General features: G+C 45.5%; 1 protein-coding gene across 6 annotated transcripts in view; it reads left to right on the forward strand.

The window, feature by feature from the left end:
• PRDM16 (PR/SET domain 16) overlaps window positions 1–15486 on the forward strand; it is a 445576-nt gene that overhangs the window by 162341 nt on the left and 267749 nt on the right. For all 6 annotated transcript variants that reach the window (XM_083452058.1, XM_083452060.1, XM_083452062.1 and 3 more), the window contains exon 2: window positions 3411–3760. In XM_083452058.1, the coding sequence (XP_083308184.1) occupies window positions 3411–3760 (350 nt within the window). The remainder of the gene's footprint in view (window positions 1–3410; window positions 3761–15486) is intronic.

The raw sequence follows: 15486 nt of genomic DNA on the forward strand, positions 1-15486 counted from the left end.
AACATATACTGTCGGTCCGGGTCTTGTAGCCCTACCTGTACCTTTCTACATTGCCAGGCTCATAGAGCAACATGCTATCTCAGAGCCATAGCTCAGTGGTAGAGCGTCCACTTTTTGCATACGAGGTTCAATCCCTGGTAACATCTCCGCCTAGGACAGCTCTCAGAATGGTTTGAAAGCCAATCCGTCTTCCCAGGGAATTCTAGGAGTTGTAGTCCTGTGAAGGAGAACAGGAGTCTCCTGATGTCTCTCAGCACCCTTAACAAGCTACAGTTCCCAGGGTTCTTCTACCACCATTCAAAGTGGCACCAGAGTGCTTTAAAGGTATTGTGCGGTTTGGAGCCGCTGTTTTGAGTAGCAGAAATGGCCTGTCTGTGTCAACAGGGGTAGAGGTAGGCGATGGAGTTCTAGCAGTTTGTATCCAATGTTAGTCCTATAACAGACACAGGTCCATTAATTTCAGTGGGTTTGCTCTGTGTAAAACTTAGTTGCAGACAACCCAGCATCTCCGAGACTCTGACGGAATGCAGAAATCTAGCTAGAGACATTTAGCGGTTTCCACTGTATTATTATTTTTGACTTTTCTTCCGAAGCTCATTGAACAGGTTGCTCTTCCCCCCTCCCTTTCTATGCATTTTAGCAAAACAAACAAACAAGCAAGCGAAAGAGCAGAAAGGGGATGTAACGGGTGACTGCGGAATTACAGCCTTCCTTTGCAAGCCAGTTTTAAGTGTCGCAATTTGCAGCCTGCTAAAATAATCACACTAATTTCCTAATTGCTCTTGGGGCTGGGCGGAGGGAGAACGACTTTGCAAGATTAAGGGTATTTAGCCTGCTTGTGTGTGTGTGTGTTTAAAAGTAACAACAGAGGACACAGTGCACGGTTCATTCCTGTATGGTGCTGAGCGTCTTCCATCTGTGCTACAGTTCCCTTGCAACCAAGGGTGCCGTGCTCCCTCCTGACCGGACGCATTGTTGGTTCCTTGATGTGGTCACTTACTCTGACTAATTCAGCTAATTGCTCTCCCTTGCAATTTTACGTTTGTTCTGCATATGTCCTATTTGAATGTTTTCTGGGGGTGTTTTCTCTCTCCCTCTGCTCTCAAACAACATAGAAGTTTAGTGCATGAGGGAAACAGCTGCGGCTCTTTGCTGCTTTTGTGAGCGGAAGGCACAAATCAGTGGAAGAAGAAATAAAAGACACCCCTACCCACTTGTAGGCTCATAATTACTCTTCTGAATGCTCCTAAATTAAATAAGTGTTTTAGCCACATGACTTTTAAAGGTTTGGGTCTTTTTGTTTTCTCTGCAGAGAATAGATCTGAAATAGTTCCTGAAGGGCTCTGTTTGTAAGCGGATTATGAATCTATTTTTCTGCAGCCATTAAACCGAGAAGCACATTTCCACCAGCCTGCCGTAACCCAGGATTCAATCACAGGCAAACCTTCTTCCTGATGTGAAGGGTTTTGTTTTTTTTAATCGAGTAATATGTACACTGCAGTGGAGAGACGAGTTTAACTTCAGTCGTATATCTAGCTAGCTAGCTCCCGGTTTCTTTTTGACAAATTCCTATCCGTCAGCTTATTAACCCAACCTGCTGTATTGAATGAAATTAGATTCATGGTCAAAAAGCCAATTTTCATTGAACTCAGTACCTTTCCATGACAGTTCTGCAGCCCAGGTCCTTTACCAAACCTTTGACTTACCTACTCAGTTTCTACCTTAGCAGTCGAGCCGCCACATTCAGGACTAGTTGCAACTTCTGGGTTAGCTTCAAGGGCAGTCCCACATAGAGCGCATTGCAGCAATGCTTGCACAAATGCATATACCAGGGTAACGTGTGTACATAAACACATATGTTGGTGAAGATCACATACCAGAATGCATTATATTAGTGCAAATTGCTTTGTGAAACTGTGTATATTTGGCAAAATTGTTACCTATCTACCTAACTATCTGTGTTTTCATACTAAAATTCTGATGAATTTTCACAAGGACTTTTCATTAAAAACACACACACACTGATGTGGAGATGTAGAGAAATGAGCTTATAATTAGAACGATAAGTAACTGAGATAAACTAAAACGGAAACGTTCACCTAACCCTACATCTGAGTACAGTTGTGCATATGCTGGTGATGCTGTTGTGTTCAAGGAGAAACTGTTCTCTATGGCTTGCCGAGCAGGGCATAAAAGCGAGAGGCATGGTTTCAAGGGCAGGTTGGCTGCTCACCTCCTTTTGAGTAACTCACTGAACCAGATCCAGACATGGATTTTGAATGGCGTCTGTGGCCAAGCCTGAACTGCGGGTGGCATGGTTATACTACAGCAACATGGTAGGACTATAACATTGTTGGGGGAGATGGAGAGAGAGAGAGGGAGGCATATTTTTTTTGAACAACTTTCCTCAATAAAGGAATATGTACCGTACTTTTCCCAGTAAGTTTGCAAAGATGAGCTGCTTGTGACTCAGGAATTGCCATTGCTTGCAAAAAATAAACATGGCCTCATTCAGATGCACACATCTTGGCCTGCGAAGCTGATATATGCATGGCTTTTGCTTTGCTAAAATACATAGAAATATTAGAGGGAAATAGTAAATGTAGCACACTGTCCCCATGTGTTCCTTGCTCAAATTCATCCCTAGCCTTACCCTTATTCTCAGACCCTTGGTCTACACTGACTGGCAGAGGTTCTCCAGGGGTTCAGGAAGGGGACATTCCCATCCTTACTTGGAGATGATGGGACCTTCCACATGCAAAGCTTTCCATCTCTTTAAACAATGTCAGTGGTTGATAGAGTCAACAGAATCTTCAACCAGCATTTTTTAAAACATTGTTTAGTGAATTTATATACTGCCCTATACCCACAGGTCTCAGGGCAGTTCACAGGATAAAATATAAAAGCACAAAAAACATAACACAAGAGTTGCCATTTTTCAAAAAATAAAAAATCAGGACACCCCAAAATTTGTTGAGCTTTTTGTGTAGGAAGATCCCCAAGTTGTTGTGCTTTTCTTTTTAACAAAAATGCCAAAAATACACAATTTTTCCATTGACTTGCCTAAGATCCAGGGCAAAGCACCACCTTTTAGAAATCCCCCCCTCCCCAATGTCAATTCCGCCTTTGAAATCCTGGTCATGTCCGGGGAAATACAGACGTATGGCGGCTCTAAAATAACAATAACACACACACCCCAACACATTTTAAAAGGGCATAAGAAGCAGTATTCTCTGCTGGGCAGCAGCAGTCCTTATGAAGCCTGTCAGGTCCTCCCCTGGTTCCACAGAGGCCTGTTTCTGAGGCTAATCTTGCTGCCTTGGTACCCAGGGAGTGCTTGACTATTCCCTTTGCCCAAGAGAAGAGGATCTCACGGCTTATCCCTTTCTGTTTGTGTGTGTGTTTTCAAGGTGACAACGAGATTGTGAACAACATGTATGAAACCGAGGCAGACCTCCTAGCAGGCGAGAGCGGGGAGGAGGAGACCGAGGACAGCATCATGTCCCCCATCCCCGTGGGGCCGCCATCCCCTTTCCCCGCCGGAGAGGACTTCAACCCCAAGGAAGGCTCTCCGTATGAAGCTCCCGTCTACATCCCCGATGACATTCCAATCCCGCCCGACTTTGAGCTGAGGGAGTCTTCCATTCCAGGGGCAGGGCTGGGCATCTGGACCAAAAAGAAGATTGAAATTGGGGAAAGATTCGGGCCTTACATGACCTTTCCAAGGACGACGTTGAAAGAAGCAAACTTTGGATGGGAGGTAAGAAGGCTTTTGACTAATACGATGGTGATTGGTTTGGCTTTGGAGGAAGGTGCAGCCTTTGTTTTTGGATGACCTCCAGGACCGGGAAGAAGAGTGGCTTTGTTGATTTCATGTCTTCGTGGATATTCTGATTTTTATTGTGCAATGATTATTTATTGTTATGAATGATTCGGTTGCAGTCCCACAAACACACTTTTTGGAAGTCCCACAGCCATTCTTTATAGGGTCCATGGCCTCATAAGATTGAATTCTTGAGAAATGGCTTTTTTTAAGGGCTTTGTGGGAAATTCAAAGTTCAGCACTGATGGGAATGCTGGTTTAAAAGGAGGGTAGTGGTCAGGGGTTGGGCTTGCTGGCATTTGGGGGTGGGGAAGCAAATGTCCACTTGCTAGCATCAGACCCTTGAGAACCTCCCCCTTTTATTTGTTTGAGAGCCAGTGTGGTATAGTGGTTAAGAGCGGTAGACTCGTAATCTGGTGAACCGGGTTCGATTCCCTGCTCCTCCACATGCAGCTACTGGGTGACCTTGGGCTAGTCACACTTCTCTGAAGTCTCTCAGCCCCATTCACCTCACAGAGTGTTTGTTGTGGAGGAGGAAGGGAAAGGAGAATGTTAGCCACTTTGAGACTCCTTCAGGTAGTGATAAAGCAGGATATCAAATCCAAACTCTTGTTCTTCTTCTTTACTGTTTTGCATCTCTATCCCACCATTTCTCCTAGGTGGCTACGTGGTTCTGCCCCTCCCCATCACAACAACCCTGTGAGGTAGGTTAAGCAGAGGGACTGTGGCTGGCCCATGGTCACCCCAGTGAGCTTCATGGCCAAGCAGGGATTTGAACCCTAGTTCCCCAGGTCCTATGCTGACATTCTGAGTTCTCTGTACCATGCTAGCAGGAGGGCTGAGAAACTCTTGCAAAGGAAGACAGGTTTTGTCTGTTTTCCAGATGCATAGAATCTGAATATACTTGGAACAGAATGTGTGGGTGTCTTAAGAACAGCAACACTGCATAGAATGCTGTGCCCACAGACCTAGTTATATGTTCAGTTTCTGACAGCAAAGCTTTTAAAACCTGATTTTGTAAACAGTCTTCATATAGTTATTGAACTCACTGCTAAATATCTCTAGCGGTATGAGAAGTCCTGCCCCCCTCTCCTCACAAAATATAAACATGATGGACAATTTTCTCTTAACTTTGACAGGAAAACTGGAACTAGAAAAGCAGCTCACTTTCTAGGAACATTTTTGAGAGCTCCTTTTTTTTTTTTGGTCAGGCAATAAATGGAACTGCTGGTGTTTTTGCTTCCTGTCCTGGGTGAGAGTCAAGGCAAACATGTGATGTAGCTGCTTGACAGGTTGCTTTTGCTTCCCACTAAACCTGTCGGAAAGGCGCTGCTAGTTTTAGGAACTTCTTCTCTCAACAGGCAGGGAAGGCGTCCAAAAGCAAAACTGACTGGGACTTGTGTTAACCTCAAAAAACACACAAAAAACCCAAAACTCACACAGCAGGGCTTTCTTAAGCAGGGGACTCTTGTCACCATGCTGAGACCTCTGTATCCTGGCCATTCTGCGTGGATAAGTACAGTGGTACCTTGGGTTACATACGCTTCAGGTTACAGACTCCGCTAATCCAGAAATAGTATCTCGGAGTTTCAGGTTAAGAACGGACCTCCGGAACGACTTAAGTACTTAACCCGAGGTACCACTGTACATTCTTAGCTAGGTATGGGAATCTGGGAAGCTACCACTTTCTCACCCCCCAAAAAACCTCTGTTGGGCTGCTTCATAGAAAACACTTTTTAAAGCAAAGGTAGGAAACTTGCCTGGGGACACAGGTGGCACTGTGGGTTAAACCACAGAGCCTAGGACTTGCCGATCAGAAGGTCGGCGGTTCAAATCCCTGCGACGGGGTGAGCTCCCATTGCTTGGTCCCAGCTCCTGCCAACCTAGCAGTTCGAAAGCATGTCAAAGTACAAGTAGATAAATAGGTACCGCTACAGCGGGAAGGTAAACGGCGTTTCTGTGCGCTGCTCTGGTTCACCAGAAGCGGCTTAGTCATGCTGGCCACATGACCCGGAAGCTGTACGCAGGCTCCCTCGGCCAATAAAGTGAGATGAGCGCCGCAACCCCAGAGTCAGTCACGACTGGACCTAATGGTCAGGGGTCCCTTTACCTTTACTTTAGGAAACCTGCAGCCAACTAGATGTTATTGGACTCTAACCCACATCAGCCCTGGCCAGCATTGTAGGGCCATAGCTTCACCACAACCCCATTTTAAAGCATTGGCTGACGCACTGTTGCAGCCCAGTTCCTCCTGACCCCCTTTTTCCCCAAGGGGGGGTGTACTTCAGAGAGGGAGAGAAGGAAGAAGGAACAGAGCAGGCAGCACCATTCAGCTCCTGCATTTCCTGGGCTGAATGGAGCGCTCCTTTACAGGTGGGAGTTGTGAGGCTGGTAGACCCCTTGATAGAAGTGCAAGCTGTGGTTCGAATCTCTGCAAGCTCAACAGGTGGTCTGTGCCTACCTTGGATGAGGCCACCTCTGCATCGAGCATGGATGCTCACATTTTTGAGCACCTCTGTTTTGAATAGTGATTCCATATATCCACAGGAAGCTGGTCCATTAGAGCACAGTGGCAACTGCCCCAGCAACGCCAGTCTGCCCTCATCTCAGCCAGGTCCTCTCATCTCATGCGAAAGGTTAGAATCCACATGAGCTGCCATGGAGGGCTTGCAAACCTGCCTGGGCTGGGAGAAAGCAATGGTTGTGTCCATCATTGCCTCTGGCTCCCCCTACTGTTGAGCTCCCTGCCTTCCAGCCTATCAGTCCCAGTGAGCACCAGCCACCATTGCATGTATCTACTGCTGACTGTCATTGGTGATGTCTTTGTATATAGTACTTGATCTGCAAGGATAGACATCTTCCCGCTTGGCACTTGTGGTGGTCCTCTTCACCTGCGATGATAAATAATTTTCCTGGCAATCACCGGATGCTGCTCTTCTCCTAATCTGAGCATTGTTAAAAGAATATGGCTAGAAACCAGATCATCTCCCAACCTTCCTTCCTCTTACATGTGTGACTTTCCGTGTTCTTAGGCTGGCATTCCTGTTGCCATTGTACATCTCCCCTCCCTCCTCCCTTGTACCCCAAAGGTGTTGGGAGGGTGGAGGATTTCCTCTTCACAAGGCAAAAGTGTGATGCTTTCCATGGGGACAGATTCCAGAAGAGCGGCCTTGTTAGCGAGGTGTCGGTGGAAAAGGCATTGAGAGCTGTGGCATGTAAAAGATCTGGCTGATTTATTGTCGAGCCAAGTGTCAGATGCATGAAGTGGCAAGGGTTTTTCACATCCTGAATGCGATGCATAAACAGTTTACTTTGGACACTTCCAGAGGCATCTGGCTGTGGCGTGGCCCCAGTCTCATGCCTGGAAAAAGGACGGGGCAGCCAAGTCTTAAGGCTCCTGTGCCACTGGCTGAAGAATTCAGGGAGGGGATAAAGAAGGCAGAGAAAAGCATTTCTCCCTGTTTGATTAGACTATAACTCATGGGCATCCAGTGAAGCTGGGCATTGGAAGGTTCAGGACAAGCATAAAATGACAGAATTTTGCATGGTTAAGCTACTGTCACAAAAGGGAGTGACACACACCAGCTTGGGTGGGTCTGAAAGCGTATTGGGCAAATTCCCAGAGGAAAAGGCTATCAGTGGCTACTTTCCACGTTAGGTGTGTTAAACCACCCCTATCAGAGGCAGCAGTCCTCTGAAGACCAGTTGCTGGGAATCACAGGTGAGGGGAGAGCATTTCATTTATTTCGTATTTATTTCATAAAATTAATATACCACGAACACAAAGCGACAGCCGCAAAGTGGTTTGCAAAAAGGGTAAAACCACATATCAGTGAAAAAGAGTTTGGAGCAGCAATTCAAAACATTTAAAACTGCTGCGCTCAAGTCCTGCTGTCAGGCTTTCCCATAATGGGCATCTGGTTGGCCACTGTGAGAAAAGGCTGCTGGAGCAGATGGGCTTTTGACCTGATGCAGCTGCAGGGCTCTCCTTACGCTCTTATCTACTTGTGAATTGGAGTGGGTTTGTGATAATCCACCTGTGCTTTGGAATGCGAGACAGGACCCCAACAGGTGAGTTCCCCTAAGGCCAAGTCACCTGAAGGTTTAAGTACTTCCTGCTCTATTATGCTTGCCCAGTGGTAAAGGGAGAGGTTGAGGTTAGGAGAAGAAGTGCTTGGGTTGGGGAGCAACCTTTAAGGCAGTGGTTCTCAACCTGTGGGTCCCCAGATGTTGTTGGACTACAACTCCCATCACTCCTAGCCAGCATGACCAGGGATGCTGGCCAGGGATGGTGGCCAGGGATGATGGGAGTTGTAGTCCAACAACATCTGGGGACCCACAGGTTGAGAACCACTGCTTTAAGGGCTCACACTCTTCAGGTGGGTGGGAGGGCATGAGAAAGCCTTTGTTGGAGCAAGTTGCTCACCTGGAGCTTTCCATAGTCTTCACCCACTGCATCACTTGGCCCTTTGAGTGCCTGTTGTGGATGGATCAGGACATGGGATACTGAACTGGGTGAATGTTTGTTCAAGCAAAGCAAATGTCCCATCATTTCATGCTGAAGCCTTCCCACCCCAATATACAAAACCATGCATGTTTAATTCAACAACAAATCAGCTCCTTACCCATTTTCCACTACTACCACTTATGACTTCATCAAATACTCAACACAAATGGAAATCCATTCAGTGGTTGTTGCGTCTTCAGTTCCCACCATTTATGAGTATGGTCCATGCTGGCTGGGGCTGATGGGAGATGAAGTCTGAGAGGGCCACAGGCTTCCCATCAGTCATTTAATCAGATGACAGGTTTAACTAGCCAAATCTGGGTTCGTATCCAATATAATCATACTCAGAGTGAGCCTGTTGAAATTAATAGGCATGGTTAAGTTAGGTCCATTCATTCCAGCCAGTTTCCTCTAAGTAGAACTTAGATGGCTGCAATCTCTGGAATTTTACACACCATCCCTAACCTTCCCACCATCTGTCAATGAATCAGGACTTCTGCTCAGGTTGCCCAAGAATAACCAATCACACGCAACGCAGCCACCCCACACATGTGAACGGATTATTGAATGGAGGAATAAATATGATTAACCTATCAAAACTACCTCCTCCCACTCCCCCCCCCAAAAAAAAATGGTTGGGGGGAAAAAGGATCCTTTGCCAAATCTCTCAACAGCTTTCCACTGCATTTAACAAAGGTGCCTCAGAAGATCTTCCTGCCCTGGGATACTTCAACCGTGAATCTCATAACTTTCGGAATGTTTGATTAGCACCACCTTACGGAGTTGCTTGCAGAAACATCCTCCTTCCCACCTCCTCTTTTTTTTTCAGCCTTGGAAATATCAGGCCATTCCAAGCAGGGTGTGGACATGAAGGCAGGCCTGGATTTGCACACATTAAAATATACATTTTATGAGCTAAACGGAAACACCTTGTGGAATGAAGGAAAACATTCCTTAAGGAGCGCAGCACGTCAGTTGTATGTGTGTGTGTGGGGGGGGAGAGTGTTGGTTGGCTGCTAAACAGAGGCAACTTCTGAAGGCCACATATACAACCCCTTTAGAGACTTACTGTAGCTTTAGTCCAGCTTTCCCCTTCGGTAGACTAAATCACCCACCATTCCCAGCCAGCATTGGCAGTGGTCAGGGACCATAGCAGTCAGAGTCCAACAACATCTAGGGATTCAAGGCTGGGAGAAGATATTCTAGGCTGCTCATTGTTCAGAGGGTTTCATGTGGAGTCAGATACCTGGTGCATATTTTTTTTTAAAAAAAAAATCTTCTCCCTAAAACTCCTGGCTGTCACTCAGTTTGGGATGGAGAAGTTCTCGTATATATATATATATATATATATTTGCTTTCGTAGATTTTCACGGGTACAGGAATGCAGGTTTTGGTGTCCTCGGGTGTCTTCCCGTGTAAAAGTTGGGGTGTCTAGGCGACGTTTCGACGAGGTCTCACTCGTCATCTTCAGGCTGGTGCTTTCGGCTTCTTGTTACTGGAACAGAGCAGGTTCCAGTATGACCCACCTAATGACCCACCTAAGTGGGATTCAGGAAATCACTCAAGAAATCACTCAAGATATCCCTCAAGTAATTAAGGAACAAAAGAAGAAAAGGCACACTAGCCTGGGAACCTCCTCTCTGCCCAGAACATTGGAGGCTATACACCACACCTCCTCAACAGTATTTATAGGAACTCAAACACTGAGATCCTGCTCTGTTCCAGTAACAAGAAGCCGAAAGCACCAGCCTGAAGATGACGAGTGAGACCTCGTCGAAACGTCGCCTAGACACCCCAACTTTTACACGGGAAGACACCCGAGGACACCAAAACCTGCATATATATATATATATATATATATTTGCTTTCGTAGGTTTTCACGGGTACAGGAATGCAGGTTTTGGTGTCCTCGGGTGTCTTCCCGTGTAAAAGTTGGGGTGTCTAGGCGACGTTTCGACGAGGTCTCACTCGTCATCTTCAGGCTGGTGCTTTCGGCTTCTTGTTACTGGAACAGAGCAGGATCTCAGTGTTTGAGTTCCTATAAATACTGTTGAGGAGGTGTGGTGTATAGCCTCCAATGTTATATATACACACACACACACACACACACACACACACACACATATACATGTATGTATACATATAACATATTAGTTATCATTCATACAACAGAACTTCACATCTTATACAATCTTTTTGGACTTCCATCAGCCCCTCTCATGGTCTTCCGTTCTTATCACTTATTCTGCATTTCTTAAATTCCTATTGCCTTTAATTATCTTAACTAACAGTCCCCCTCATTACCTTTTTTTTTTTTTTTTGCAATATTTCAAATAGTCCACCTTACAAAACTTCTCGCAAACCTACAAGCATAATATGATCATCACAATTACTCTCCAAATAGTCCGTATACTTATGCCAGTCTTCTGTGAATCTCTGGTCCCACAGATTTTGAATTCTTCCTGTTAATTTATCTAATTCTGCATAGTCCATCAGTTTCATCCTCCATTCTTCTTTTGTCGGTAATTCTTCTTGTTTCCAGAAACTTAAAACGGGATGGAGAATTTCTGAACCTCATGGTTCTAAAGCAGAGGTGGATAGCCCGCCCGCCCCCAGCCCTGGGGTAGAGGCTGATCTGTCTCCCCAAGCAATTTTTCTGCCCCCATCTTCATAAGACCCCACTGATTTTGGTGGTAGTAGAATAAATAAATAAATAAATAAATAAATAAATAAATAAGCAAGCAAGCAAGCAAGCAAGCAAGCAAGCAAGCATTGGTGTTGCCCTTCTAGAGCTGAGGAGTAGGTTGGGGACAAAATTAGAATGAGTTGTCTCTGCCTATTGTTGGCCCTGGCTCAACCTCTCTGTTGTTCTGCCCTGCCAGTCCCAGTGGGCACCAGCAGCTGCTGTGAGAACCCCTCCCTCAACTGATCTGCATGGATCAGATGAGGAGGCAGGCACTGTTCACCTGTGGATACCTGTATGTGTGTGTACTGCGTTTCTGGCCTACTGTTCGATCTGGCCTCTTTTGCTCGTTCTCTGGTCCTGCCCAATTGCTCTCTAGTCCCGAATCCTAGTTCCCAGCCTTCTGACTTCGGCTCCAGACTGCTTCCCACGGCCCAGCCCTGGCAGATACTTCTAAAAATGTAAATCATTAAATTGTCCCTGATGGATGTTGAGGCAATAAATAGTATCCATTGTGTACATGCATTTCTGACATCCCTGGGTTGCATCCAGGCTAGGTTAGCCTGGTCTTCAAAACAAATGGAACTTCCGTCATGACTAATTTGTCCTCCTGGTTTCAGCGGGACCTAAATTAGTCCTTACTCTGCCCTCTAAATCCACCAGTAAACATTAAATTGTATATACACATAAACCTTTTTTAAAAATGCTTTTCAATGGAACATTCCAAAGTTCCAGGAAAATAACAGCAGCAACGTGGTGTTGTAGCCCACACTACTCCTACTCAGAGTAGACACATTAAAATTCATGGACATGTCTATTTAGGTCCATTTATTTCAATGGGTCTAGGTTGAGTAGGACTAACTTTGGATACAACATTTGAGGGTTGTTGTTTTTAATGGAAAGAGACCATCATTTATTAGGGTAACACATGTTTCGCATGTAGAAGGTCCCATGTTTGGGGCTTGGTAAGGTAAAGGTAAAGGTACCCCTGCCCGTACGGGCCAGTCTTGACAGACTCTAGGGTTGTGCGCCCATCTCACTCAAAGAGGCCGGGGGCCAGCGCTGTCCGAAGACACTTCCGGGTCACGTGGCCAGCGTGACGAAGCTGCTCTGGCAAGCCAGAGCCGCACACGGAAACGCCGTTTACCTTCCCGCTAGTAAGCGGTCCCTATTTATCTACTTGCGCCCGAGAGTGCTTTCGAACTGCTAGGTTGGCAGGCGCTGGGACCGAACAGCGGGAGCGCACCCCGCCGCGGGGATTCGAACCGCCGACCTTTCGATCGGCAAGCCCTAGGCGCTGAGGCTTTTACCCACAGCGCCACCCGCGTCCCTTTGGGGCTTGGTACCTCTGGTTAAAAGGACGAGACAGCAGGTGGTGTACAAGTCTCTTCTCCATCTGATACCCTGGAAAGCTGCTGCCAGTTAGAGCAGAGCAGGAGTAGTTAATGTGGTGTCCTCCAGATGTTGCTGGACTCCAACTCCCATTGCTCCAAGCCTCCATCATCTGAAGAAAGCTATGTTGCCTATCCCTGGAACAGACAGCACTGGGCACTGTCTGACTGTTGTGCCTTCATTGCCAAGCTGGTGGGCTTCTGAAAGCATATGGCGGCCACTGTGGAAAACAAGTGGTTGGACTAGGTCAGGAGTGGGGAACTGCAAGCCCAGGACCAAATGCATCCCACAGGTCTATCTATATCAAGCATAGCCAAACTTGGCCCTCTGGCTGTTTTGGGACTACAATTCCCATCATCCCTAGCTAACAGGACCAGTGGATGATGGGAATTGTAGTCCCAAAACAGCTGGAGGGCCAAGTTTGGCCAGGCCTGATCTATATGGTCCTCAGGATTGTCACCAGGTCACACTCCTCACTGGTCCTCCTTTGCAGCCTGAGTGTTTTTCCTGAGTGGTGTACGTCCCTGGACTCGACTCACTTGCTTGCCTGGCTAAAGGATATAGAGAGGTGTGATTGCTGAAACTAGCCTACTATATAAAGGTCACATTTCTAGTGGTTTCTCTCTTCACTCTTGCCTCTGGCCACACCCACCATTGGCATGTGACTTTCTCCACTGCCTGCCACAAGGTAGACGAGAAAGGAATGTGGACTTTGGGTTGAAAAAGGATCCCTTGCAACTGGACAAGGCTGAGCTTCGGTCATAATTCAGCTGAGCTCTTTCTGGGCCCTTGGGCTGACTTAGCAGGTTGTCTGGAATAAGCATATATGGACAGGATTCAAGGAAGCACAGCTACCTCCCATTGATTTCAATCGAAAAAAGTTAGTTACAATTATGTTTGCAAATGGGTAAGGTCATATTGTATAAGGTTCTCAACCCATTCCCTCTTTGGGACATCTGCCATAGCAAATATATGTGGTTTTGTGTCAAGGTTGCAAAATCCTGGATGTTTGAGATTCCCTAAATTGCTCTTAATTCTTGGAAGTTCCATACAAGCTAACAAGAGCCTATACTACTTCTCCATAACCTTGCAGCAAACCTTTGTCCTTTTCTTCTTCTGATAAAAGTCTTTGTTTATTTTCACATACTCGGTAATGTTTCATATCTCCTTTCTTTCCTGAACGCCAGACTCGGTACAGGCCCTTTCTATTATCTGTCATAAATGTTGTTGACTTTCCAATGCTATTAATTTTTATTTTTCGCAGTGGACGTGAGAGAACACACACTTTCCTAGGAGCACCTCACATTTCTTCAAAGCTCCTTTGTTTCTTCGGCTACTACAGAAAGCAACAAATCTTTGTCTCCTAACGCAAACAATTCTCAGCTACCCAAAAAAACCATTGGACTTCCATCTTCCGTTCTCCTCATTAGCAGTGATCATTACTGGGGCTACACCAAACGTTCACCAGATTTTATTCACTGTTTTAACAATATGTTTTGTTTGTTCACTAATGCTGCTGCTTGAATTAAGAATCACTTAGAACAGCACAACCTATCAGGGACCACATACTGAACAGGCTGATGTCATACCTGGCATGACAACAGTAAATATAACCAAATGGGTTAACATAACCAAATCATAATTTGGCTACATGATGCTATCACTGAGGGCAGGTGAGGGCAGTGTTTTGAACAAATGTGCACATGTTCTTTGCACAGTATTGCACATGTTCATCCAGGCATCCATTCCAGAGAATCTGTGATTTATTTATTTTTTAATCTGAACAAATTCCACTTTCATATTTAAATATAATGAGATTAATGGTCATGGCTAAATTAGCACTGTTGATTTCAAGTGGACCTACTCAGAACAAGACATACAGTGTTACCTCGGGTTACAGACACTTCAGGTTACAGAAGCTTTAGGTTACAGACTCTGCTAACCCAGAAATAGTACCTCAGGTTAAGAACTTTACCTAAGGATGAGAACAGAAATCATGTGGTAGTGGCGCAGCGGCAGCAGGAGGCCCCATTAGCTAAAGTGGTACCTCAGGTTAAGAACAATTTCAGGTTAAGAACGGACCTCCAGAACGAATTAAGTTCTTAACCCAAGGTACCACTGTAGTTGGTTACAACCCAGATTTTATATGGCATTTTTATGTTAAAATACGCCTTCTAAAACATATGTTTATTTTTATTTTATTTTGTCGTCACTGAGGAATGTGTTGGGAAAAGTGTCAAAGCTGATAAATAACTCCACTTCCAATCTGCATACTAGGAAGACTTGTGGAATTTGATTTTTGCAAATTTCATTAAACAAGCATGATCTGCAACTCCTGGACTGGGGTAGACAATGCAGTGTCCTTCCAATGATATTGAACTTCAGCCCCAGATGATGTGATCTGTGGTCCAATAGCACCATGTTACCTACCCTTGTTCCTGGAGCGGCATGGTTTAAACAGGTCTTTATTAAACTGTTCCTACTTGTGAGTAATGCCTGATTTGGCTCTAAAAGCAGCATACATTAATGTGAGCCGATTTGGATCCCTACACCGGCCTATCTTTTTCCTTGCGAAGAAAACTCAGTCCAAAATGTAGAATGCGCTCGGTTATGCTGCACGATGGGATTGCATTTTACACCCTCCTCCCTCAAGCTTATTATTCCCTTGCTTGCTGACACAGAACGTCCAAGTCACGGCACCCTGAAATAAATCACACTGTGTTTTCCCTTTATTACCCCTGGGTCCTTTGAAAACAAAACCTGGAGCAGAGGTGGGGGGGCAGGCGACATGCATGCACAATGATCTAGATCATTTATTGAGTAAATAATGACATTAATCACAGCATTGTTTATTTTGCTAATGAAGAGCAGGCTGAGAAGTGACATCCTGGAGAGTAATATTGGCCACAAAATCATGGAAGGCTTTGCATCACTAAAAGCCTGAAGGAAGCTGAGCATGTGATCCTCTTTGCAGAGAACATGGCTTTTGCCATCATAGAGATCAGTGGGATTCACCTACTTTTAATATGTGTGCAGGATTACACCACCAGAGTGTAACTGTCTTAGGAGTCTTGCTTCCTT

This window comes from Podarcis tiliguerta, assembly GCF_965153285.1.
Source record: "Podarcis tiliguerta genome assembly, chromosome: 8".
In the NCBI taxonomy this organism is placed as follows: domain Eukaryota; kingdom Metazoa; phylum Chordata; class Lepidosauria; order Squamata; family Lacertidae; genus Podarcis; species Podarcis tiliguerta.